At 37.6% G+C, this 11,361-nt stretch overlaps 1 protein-coding gene across 1 annotated transcript; it reads left to right on the top strand.

Annotated features, from left to right (window-relative positions):
- Positions 1 to 2,146: 2,146 nt before the first annotated feature.
- LOC149835505 (uncharacterized) lies at positions 2,147 to 3,523 on the top strand. The gene has a single exon (XM_090009602.1). It carries the CDS (start codon positions 2,147 to 2,149, stop codon positions 3,425 to 3,427), a length of 1,281 nt encoding a protein of 426 aa, XP_089865728.1. The 3' UTR covers positions 3,428 to 3,523.
- Positions 3,524 to 11,361: the final 7,838 nt, after the last annotated feature.

The raw sequence follows: 11,361 nt of genomic DNA, 5'->3' as shown, positions 1-11,361 counted from the left end.
CTGTTTCAAATATTTGGGATCTATCATTCAAAAGTATGGAAAAATTGATAGAGATGTAAATCATAGGATAAAGGTTGGGTGAATGAAATGGAAAAGTGCAACTAGAGTGTTGTGCGTGGAATGTTATTGCGGTTGAAGAGAAAGTTTTATAGGACGACAATTAGGCCCGCTTTACTATATAGTATGGAATGTTGGGCTGCCAAGAGACATCATATTCAAAAAATGAGTGTAGTTGGGATGCGTATGCTTAGATGGATGTGTGAAAATACAATAAAAGATAAGATTCGAAACGAGGAGATATGTAAGAAGGTAGGTGTTGCATCCATTGAAAATAAGATGAGAGAGAACCGTTTATGGTGGTTTGGAAATATTCGGCTAAGGCTTAATGATGCTCCAGATAGAAGGATGGAGAAATATGCAAATATATTAGTTAAAAGAGGTCGGGGTAGGCCTAAGAAGACTTGGATGGAGATGATAAGAAAGAATATAAATACTTTGAACCTCACCGAGGACATGGCATTGGATAGAAATGATTGGAGGAGAAGGATTCATGTGGAAGACCCAGAATGATTTTCTTTTTTGGTTCATATCGCCGACCCCAATTGTTTTGGGATGAAAGCGTAGTTGTTGTTGTTTGTTGTAGTTGCAGTCTTGACTGCGCTAAAGGTCTCAAAAAAAATTGCCTCATCATGACCACTGCTAAAACCCTTTTTTACAAAAAATATTTTTGTGGTTGATCTTGTGCTATCTGCGATGGAAAATGTTTGTCTCTCATCAAACACTTTGATACACTCATCTCTCTCGCTCTCTCTCTCTCTCTTATATATATATATATATATATATATATATATATATATATATAATGATTAGCACCTCCTAATGGTAAGAGAGTGTGGACAACATAGCACCTCTTAATTTTCAACTTTGAGTTTCCTTTTTTTTGAAATACAGCCTTATAAATCTGATCTACATAGCACGCTTAGCACAAATATGCGTTTGAAAAATCTGATTATGATATGTGATCATGTTTTATAAGGCTTCAAAAATCCACAGTTTCAACTTTTTATAAATTTAAATATTTACTAAATCACATTTTTCACCAAAAATTGTAATCCAACAATCGATTCCTATTAAATGAAACATGCTGAACACATCTGTTTGGTCAGATTTGCCAAACCTAGCGTGAAACAATGAAAATCTGCACTATCCACACCGTATACACACTCTTATTTATGTAGATTTAAGGGCCAAATGTTAGATCTAACCATACAGATATCTTTAACATGGTTTTTCTACAATAATAAAAGGAATTGTACACAACCATATTTGAAAAAAATTAATGGCTAACAAACAAAGCGTGCTGAACGGTTGAGTGATAAAGCTTGAACCTATGATTTCCTGCTCAATAGTTTTGTACTATAAAGAGCTCCAAATAAGCGTGCTGAACGGTTGAGTGATAAAGCTTGAACCTATGATTTCCTGCTCAATAGTTTTGTACCTTAAAGAGCTCCAAATAAGCGTGCATGCTCTACCCAGGACCAAGTTTAGTGGAATCTATGCATCCAGATCCATCTCATCTACGATCTGATTATCTTGCATCTCTTACATCCGATTAACTTCCTTAGATGGGTTCTATGTCAAGCAAAGCACCCTAAATCCCTAATCATGTGCTGTTTACATACATGAGAGATCAAACTCTGCTGGAACGCACCAAGCTCAACTGAGGTCCAAATTCTCCAAACCCAAAAACAAAGTCAACCCTCCCAAGTCAGTCAGCCTGCGGGTTAGGCCACTCAGACCTACCCCAAGCTGGGGGCCTGCCTATGAGGCAACCAATGAAGAAAATAAAAGAAAAAAAATCATAGCCCTAGACCGAATAAAGCAAATGAATATATGCACAGCATTTGAGAGGTGTTGGCGGTGAAACTGAAACGTGTAGAAGAACTATTTGCTATCTTTGCATAGTAGGGCAAAACTTGGCAATGAAAACCTGAGTGCCCTCTGCTTCAATTGCCAGCTGAACAGTCCCACCTGCTGGACTCTCCCACGGCTTGCTTCCAGGTGTAAGCACCCTTACACGTGCCACTACACAACCCACCATGGTTCCTCAAAGTTGCCCTCCTCTCATTGGCTGCTGTCCCTAGCAATGATATTCAAGAACCCCTGGATATGCACCTCCTCACACCAACTGCATGCCTCCCTCCTTTGTAGGGTTAAGCAGTTACAGACCACCCTCTCCCACCCCCTTTTCATGCACCCTTTGTGTGCATTCAATCTGAACAAACAAAACACAAAACTACCACCATCATCCATGAAGGTCCACTCCTTGGAGATGCTCTCATCTGCTGCAAAAACAGAGCAGATAATGGCAAGGTACAGGCCTATTGCCCCAAGGCCCCAGTTCTCACAACCCCAAAATGGGGAGACACCTACTCCTGTCACAGAGAAGAACCTTCTCCCTGGCCTCATGGGCATCTCTTCATGCTCAGCTCAATCCCTCCTTATAAACAAGCCGGCAAGAGGCCGCAAAAGGAGAACAGGCTCCCCCGCTTATCCTAGAGCCAAAAAGACCAAGGTTCAGCTCATAGAAGTCGCTTCCCCAACCACAATCGGCGGTCCTCTGGACCTTGCTTCTTTTCGAGGCTTTTACCATAACTTCGCAGGCTTGGCTGCTGTGCTTGTGAGGCAAGAAAGAGGAACGTCGATCGGACGCGGGTTCGCGATCACGCCGCAGCTGAAATACCCGGCTGATTCCTGGGCCATGACGAACGGTACTGCCAATTTCGTCGCTCTGCCGTCTTCTGTAATTTCTGTGCAGAAATTGGAGCAAACGGCTGCTACTGCAGATTTGGTTTTTTCTTCTACTCATCCCGGACATGCAGCAGCAGAGGAGAAGGATCTGCAGGCGCCATTAACGAATCACGGCCGGGTTATCGCGCCGCAGCCGATGAGACCCGTCGGCTCCAGCATCAGTGTGAGGAGCATCAGCGAGCGCGAAGGCGCCGCCGACTGTGTTCCTGTCTGCAAGAGGCCTGAGGAGGTTGAGGAGGAGGTGGAATCCGAATCTCTGCCTGCTGTTGTATCTGATTCCAACAACAGGGTCAGGCTGGCGAACTCGGCGTACAAGGAGATGGTGGGGCAGCCGGAATGCTTGTGGCTGGACTCGATGTTGGCCGGAGACCAAAAGCAGAGGCCACCTGCTGCCGCGAAGAGGATCAGCGGTGAAGTGATGCTGCTCTTTGCAGATTGTCCCGTGCCCAACTCCTTGAATGCGTTCTCATGCAGGGTGGAGATAAAGTGGGAGGATCACAATGGGCAGAAGATAATCATAACCGCTCCTTGTGATGTGATCAGGCTTTCCTGTGATTCCAAGGACTATCTCTTCACCTGGAGATTCCACATCACCGGTGAGGGTGATTGTAAGTAATGGTGATAAGTGTCCTAGATAGTAGATACTGTTGTCTAGCAATCTTGACCAGTTTTGGTTCCACGGATAGAAAACAGTTTTATTTTTCTTCCTGAAGGCCAACTCTTTCAAAGTTTTAATTTTTTTATGGAGAACTAAAAACATGAACAGAAGAAAAAACAAAGATCTTTAGAAGTTTTAAGAAACAGTAAAAAGAAAATGAAACTAGCTATAAGAGGTCAAAGTCAGTCCTTGGGATCCGGCGGTTTGTCTAAGCAAGCCTTACACCATAGATGCAAGGCCGGGTGGCCTCTTTGATATTTGAGGTCACCGCCTAGGGCCTCAAATGAAAAAACTTATATCTAACGCTTATGTTCACTTTGTTAATTTATTTTTCGAGTGTACATGGATTGTCATGGTCATGGCTGATTGATTTTTTGCCTTGATTCATAACGGTACGTAGACCCTAATTCCACCAGCAAGGATAGCCAGTCAACTTATCATTAAAGTGGTTGTATTTTGTTGTAATCTTCCCATTATTCTGCAGAAACTAAAGGCACATCTGAAGGCCCTGAGAAAGTTGGATTTTCCCAAGTTTCTTTCAATGCAAGTCACAATCGCAACACTTTTTCAAGTTCAGTGAAACGCGCGTGAGAAAGTGCAAGCTTAAAAATTCTCCTCACTTGAATCTTAAGAAAGCTTGTCAAAGACGAACCCTGTGACCTACAATGGCAGCTTCAACTTCGTGGCTGATCCTATCTGTGAATAAAGCAAACGTGCCCTAGAAAAGAGACCAAAGAAGAGGGTCTCTCTCTCTCTCTCTCTCTCTCTCTCTCTCTCTATATATATATATATATATAGCTGGCTGAATTAGAGTAAACCTTGCGTAAAATTTAGGATATAAGTTTGATGGCTAAAGACTTCAAATGTAAGGTTTTGGCTGGAGTTATGCTGACTTGTATGATGCACAAGGGGTCCACTTTCCTGACTTGTTTGTCACCTGATATGGGATGACCACGGTTCGAAACTCATCCGACGGATAGGGGACATCAAATGTTTTAGCCACGGGGTTATCCCTTGCTAATATATATGTTATGATGCCAAGATTTCTCTCTTGCTATACCACAAAGACACGTGGACACTTGACACGGATTCAACCCGCTGTTCAATTTTTTTTGGAAAAGATGACACGAAGACACAATTTTTTAATCAATTAAAACTATTTTTTTGATATTTTAATGTTAAAAATGTATTGTTTATTAAAATAAAACATTAAAATAATAATATAATAATAAAATATGGTTTATCTTGTCCGTGTCTGTGTCCACATGTCCGAGTGTGTCCGCTCGTGTCACCAGGGACATACATAGCTCTCTCTTGGCATAACCAAAATTAAAGAGGACGGCATTTGTTTGGGATCATCTGACCGGTAGATGTAACGGCTCAAAATTAGATTTTCAACATGAATTGTAAATATTTAAGTTAGAAGATTATTTTTTACTTTTTATTTTTTTTGGTTTGGCAAGCTGGGGTTAGAAAGATCCGATCAAAGTACATGAGAATAATACAATCAGAAATATAGTTTGAAGGATACCAATCCGGTGGTTTATCCTATTGGAGAAAGCGCTATCATTGACTCACCGAAGGAAGGTGTTATTGACTCAGCTAATTAAGGCCACCAAAGCAAAATGGACTTACCTAATGACCCCATCAAGTCTTGTAGTTCAAGGAAACTTGCCAACCCAAGGAAAGACTTCTTATATAAAGACTCCAAAGAATCCCCTCTTCCAACGTTTGTTATTGGCTCCTATAAAGAAAGACTTGTATTCAAACAAGCCTCTTCTGAGGAGAGTCCACAGTATGGTTCAGTAAAGGGTCAAGATAAGAAAGGTAGCTCATGTAAGTCGTAATATCCCATTGGGAAAGAAACTCCTTCCCTTTCATGTAATATTTAAATGAGGAATAGTAGAACCCTCTCTCATGTTACCGTTGTGCGCTGAAGAGGGAGAGGAGAGATCATCGTGGACATAGGTTTGTTCCTTAGACCGAACCACACTAAAATCGTGTTTGTGTGGGTTGCATAACTCTGATATATCCTTCCAACAACAGTCCTTCCCTTGAACCCCTAGCTTAGCAAGAACAATAGACACATAAATCTTATCTTTAGGGGTACAAACACACTTGAAGCCTTGAAATCTCGACAAGGAACCAATGACCTTTGGAGCAATATCTTCTCTCTTTACGGATTATTCACAAGTCTTTCGTTATCAGTATTACTCTTACATGTACCTAAGACAATGTAAAAGTTAGATATATTCTTCAGAAACTCATTAACATTTTTAGAAACCTATACCAGTATTTATACAAACCCGCATCGGCATCTAATACCAATTAGAAACGTACCTGAAACTTTTCAGGCATACTTGGTGCCTAGCCAGGATCAGGTGCCATCACATGGCACACTTTGAGTGTGCCTCTGCACCCGGCTGCTCTCCGTCTTTAGCTGATAGTGTAATACCTGCGTTTTTTTGACAATTATTAAATTATTATTTATATATTATATTGATGAAATTAGAAATTTATCTGATTTTTAACTTGAGATTGAAATTATAAATTGAATTGAGTTGGTAGTTGAAATAAAATTTAATATTGAATTTAATTAGGTGTAAAATGAAAATCTAATAATATGTAGAAATTTAAATTCATTTGATAAAAATTTAAAATGGATTTAGACCCTCATTAGGTTGTGGGTTTTACTAATTAAAATAAATGGATATGGTTTACTCTTATTGGATCTGATCTTAATTGAATTTAAAATCCAGTAAAGAAATCCAATAAATATCCAATTAAGGATAAATCATGAATTTTGATAAAAAAATAAAATTAATATAATTATAGATTTGGAGTCCCATGAGCTAGATGTCCAATGTAGACCCCATATAGGGTCACACCACTTGGAAGGAGGATAAATACAATATATATATATATAACAAAAAAAAGAGAGAAAGAAAGAAAGTAGGAAATTAGTTTTTTAGTTAATAGAAAATAAAGGAAGGTGGAAGTCCAAATGATTTGGACTTTTTGAGAGACCTATCTACCTAAGGACTCTAGAGGGGCGTCACCCCCTTCTAGACCTAATTAAATAAGTTAAAAAAAAGGTGAGAAGAGAGAGTTATATTTTTTCTTCTTCTTCTTCACATCTCCTTCTTCCTTCAAGTTATTAGGAAAGTCCAATTAAAAACCTGCAACCACCTTGATAAAGGTCTAATGTAGCTTGAAACGAGGCGCGAATGGAGAAAAAAGCAACAGTATCATTGCGGAAAACGCATTTTTGATAGAAAATCTCCACTTATATGATGTTCGATTTCAGGATACATTAGCATACCTTCTTTTTTATCTAGGGCTTGGATCTACATGTAATCTAGGTTTAGAACATCTATGGCTATTAGATCTATACGAAAAAGATTTTTGAAAACCCAAAACGGTGTTTTGGAAGAACATTTTTAAGAAAATGATTTGGAAAAAACTAGATTCAAAACCCTCAAAAGCAAAAATCATGTGAATAGATAGATTTGTATTTTATTGGGTTGTCTAGTATGTAAAATGAATGCAGAAGCATGTTTTTGAGTGTTTTTTCATAGATCTTGATGTAAATATGTCTCTTGCATAGATCTTGGTTAAAAATACGCAAAAATTATTTTGAAGAATGTTTTTGCTAAAAATGTTTTAGGCTTTTGATATTTTATGATAAAAAAAGTTAATCTGATCATATATGATAGATTAAGACATGTATAACATGATTAAACAACATGTTATTGTATAAATAATCCATGATTCAATGTTATTTTTATGTTTCTTGTGATTTTTGTACAGATGAAATCATATTTGAGATATTCTATGAAGATTTTGTGATTTTTACATTATGTTTGTTAATGTTTTAGCAAGATTAGCATAAATATAATCAAAGATGTGTTGTATCATGTTGTAAATATGTTTAAAGCAACAAAAAATAGTGATTGTATGAGTTTTACCATGATTCTTGTTTTTGCTTAATAGATCTTGCATGAGTTTGGATCATGGTTATTCTATCCTCATTTTTTTTGTTCCGACTAGTTTCAGAAGAAAATAGATATCTCTATGAAAACTTGATCAATAAATAAAACTAAAAATACTAGAGTGTTCAACACATCTAGGGCTTAAATCTAGAATCTTATTTTACCCTTTTTGGTTCTGTTTTGAGGCTAAAACATCAATTGCAACAAAGCATAGATTTTTTGCCCTGGCGGTAGGATTGTTCTGACCAAAGATGTTAAAAGCTCTAAAACCATAATCAAAACTGATCAAAATAAATTATGAAAAATCTAGGTGAAAGGTAACATGTATAATAAAATTTTACAAAAAGAATTTTGTCAAAAGTTTTTTCTGTAAATCTTGAGAAATTTCTTAAACTGGAATAAATTTTTGTAGTTGACAAGATCTGTCTAATATTTTTCTGAATAAGGTTCAGTTCCAGATTTTTTTTTTTTTTTATTACAATAAATTTTGCAATTATGTTTATTTTAGTATGTTTCTAAGATGATAGAGCAATCTCATTAAAATATAGAGATTTAAATTCAATTACTGTGAATTTTGGTGGGTTTTTGAAAATTAGGTTAATAGGGATCTGAAGTGCATAGTATGACATGTGTTTATGTCGGGTTGTATTTTACTTTTTGTAGCATGATTGTTGATACTTAAATGAGATATTTGACTGATATTCATGTTAAATGAATGCATTTCATTATTGACTGAATTGAGTATGCATAAATATCAATGATTAATCTATCTTGACTGCGTAAATGCATAATGATTGTATTATTATATTAATTTTATGGTAAAGATTAATAAAAAATATGCATAGAGTGCCATGAATATTGTTGCATTTGAACCCTCCTTGAATGTGGTTGCATGTTTGCATTGACATGATTAACAAGAGGGTTAATTAAGAAATCAAAATAAAATTAATTCTCTTGGAACTTATTGAGAGAATAAGCTGATGGTTCTATGGGATATTTGGCTTAGCACGAAAGGTTGTTTTTGTCCCCTATCTACAGAATTAGTAACAGAAGGAACTATCATGATTTGTCCGTGGTGTGGTAGGTAAGACTCATAAGGAAAGTCTGATATATCGGGATTGCAGGAGTTGAAAACCCTTTCTATAAAGTTAAATTCCCTCTCCAGAGTATGCATAGTTGGGGCGTCATGCAGGTTAATAAGATATAATTGTTTGAAAATACAAACCTAGGTCATGCCTCCATCTAGGAGAGTATGTGTTATATCCACAGACAGATATTGGCAAATGAAACATGAATTTTGAATTATATATAGATAGAACATGATGTGCATCATTTAAGCAAAAAAACAATAAGTGAAGATAAGAAGCTATTCTTGCATGGAGGACTCATAACACTGAAATGGTAAGTTCATGCATATTGTATATGTTCATGCATTTTATAAATGTTCATGCATTTTATAAATGTTCATGCATATAAATAATTTATTGTATTTATGTGAATCTTAGCATGAGTGAATGCGCATTAAGTTGACCTATTATTTTAATTGTTAGCATGATTTTTATGTTATATATAGTCCGCTAAGATGTATATTACATGATTGATATATATGAGGTTGTGTTTGAATGTGTTATGATATTATACATTATGCAATTATATTATTGCCTACTCAAGCTCGGGTTATCTGATCCTTTTACTTGAATACTTTTTAGGTTTTGAGGAGGCAGAGTGATCCTACGTTGTTCATGGACTTTGCACACTGTCTGTCGAGGTGGTGGTTTTGGGTTTTTATGTTTTGAGAGTTTGGTTGGCTTGGATATTGAATTTTAGGAATGGTTTTATAACTACACATGAATAATATGAACTTTATTTTTATTCAATTCAATTGATATAGATGTACTTTGATTTCTGCAATTTAGGTAACTATATGATTTGATACGGTAACTGTGACAATCCCGATTTGTATATTTTGTTGTTTAAAAAAAAATTATGAGAAAAATTGAGTTATAAATTGGGGTCATTATTGAAAGTTTGTCAATTGTGGAGACTAAAAGTAGATGGAGGGCAGCCAGGTGCAGAGGCATGCTCAAAGTGTGCCATGTGATGGCACCTAATCCTGGCAATCAATTGAAGATAGAGGGCAGCCAGGTGCAGAGGCACACTCAAAGTGTGCCATATGATGGCACCTGATTCTGGCTCTAGTTGTGCCCATACCTTATAAGCCCATCTTTATATCTAGAGGTGTCAACGGGTCAAGTTTGGTTCGGACCCAGGTTAGATCAGATTTTTGGGTATGGTATCAGGTCCAGACCCGGGTATACTAAAAGAAAAACCATACTCAGACCTGATAAGAACTACATGAACCAAACCCTAACCATACTTGGTAAAACTAGGGGTGGAAATTTCTGACACGACCCGCCAACCCGCCTCTTAGGCGGGTTCGGGTTGGGCTTAAGCCAACCCGTTTAATAAACGGGTCGACCCGTGTAACCCGTTTATTAAACAGGTTGGGTTTGGGTTGGGGGTATGCCAACCCGCCAACCCGGCTGACCCGTTTAATAAACGGGTTAGGTGGGTGGGTCAACCCGCCAACCCGTCTGCCAACCCGCCAAACCGACCCGTCAACCCGCCAACCCGCCAACCCGACCCATCAACCCGCCAACCCGACCCGCGAACCTGAGAACCCGTTTACCCGACCCAACCCATTTATTAAATGGGTTGGCGGGTCGTGTCGGGTTACCTGTTTATTAAACGGGTCGGGTTCGTGTTTGCCACAACCGACCCGTTTAATAAACGGGTCGAGTTCGGTTGAGGTATGCTGACCCGCCAACCCGACACGATTGCCACCCCTAGGTAAAACCAAATTTTTTATCATTTTTACATTAAAAAATTTCAGGTCTTAATCAGAACTCGGGTTAGGTCCGGGTCTATTATAAAATTTCATAAACTATACTTGGGTCCATTTATTAATCAGACATTTGGGTCCGGACTCGGGTCTTAATTGGGTCTTCTTATTTATCACCATACCCGGACCCTGTAGGGTTTGGTTCAGGTAGGGTGCGGAACCCCTATTTATATCCATCCCAATACCTATCTCTAGCAACTACTGTTAACTATATATAGACATGTGTTCTTCATTCTTGTCCTAGATTAGGGACTACATTTGGATGGGAATATGAGAGAGATATTCTATCGATCCTATATGTAACTGGATATAGCTTAATCGAGGTTTAAATTTGGGTTTGGATACATATCAAAACTTTGTTTTGAAACCCAAATCTTATTAGTTGTTCGCACTTGTGAGGCATAGTTATCATATAAACATGCTTAGATGGAAAACACGTTGATTTATTGGATTCAAATGTAAAAGTCAAAACTAGATCTGACCTGTTAATTAATTTGGTCTAATTAGTTAAATCCATCATTTAACTGACATGATGGTGGCAATGTTGGTAAAATTGACTCAGAGGGTTGTATTGGTTCGCATACATTATATCTTTGACTTTAAAGTAAAGAAAACTAAAGGGACAATTTATAAAAATTATTAAGAAGAAGAAAAGTTTCGAATGAAAGGTGAAAAAAAGTGCCTTCTTTTTCATTGGAATAAAACAAACGACCCATTTTCATGTGAAACATACTCTTTCACACGAAAATGCTTCATTGTGTGGTGGGTGTTGTTTGTGGACACTCAATTTTCATATGTAAATAAGTCAAGGGACCATCAATCCGTGGTAGTGTATGCTTTATTGTTATCAGATGTGGTGATCAAACTCTTTTTTGGCGAGAACCTCAGCATGAGAATATCATTCTAAGAGAGTTGTACCCTCTTGTATATGAGCTTGCTCACGCCAAATATGGTAGGGTGCATGATTTTTGGTTCTCCACCACAGAAGAGTGAGAAAT

This window comes from Nuphar pumila, chromosome 6, assembly GCF_984573655.1.
Source record: "Nuphar pumila chromosome 6, dmNupPumi1.hap1.1, whole genome shotgun sequence".
NCBI classification, from domain to species: Eukaryota; Viridiplantae; Streptophyta; class Magnoliopsida; order Nymphaeales; family Nymphaeaceae; genus Nuphar; species Nuphar pumila.
Note: the sequence above shows the minus strand (reverse complement) of the source record. Positions and strands in the feature narration are given on the sequence as shown.

Excerpts from the sequence above, each read along its gene's own strand:
- LOC149835505 (XM_090009602.1), top strand. The coding sequence starts at position 2,147 with ATGATATTCAAGAACCCCTGGATATGCACCTCCTCACACCAACTGCAT.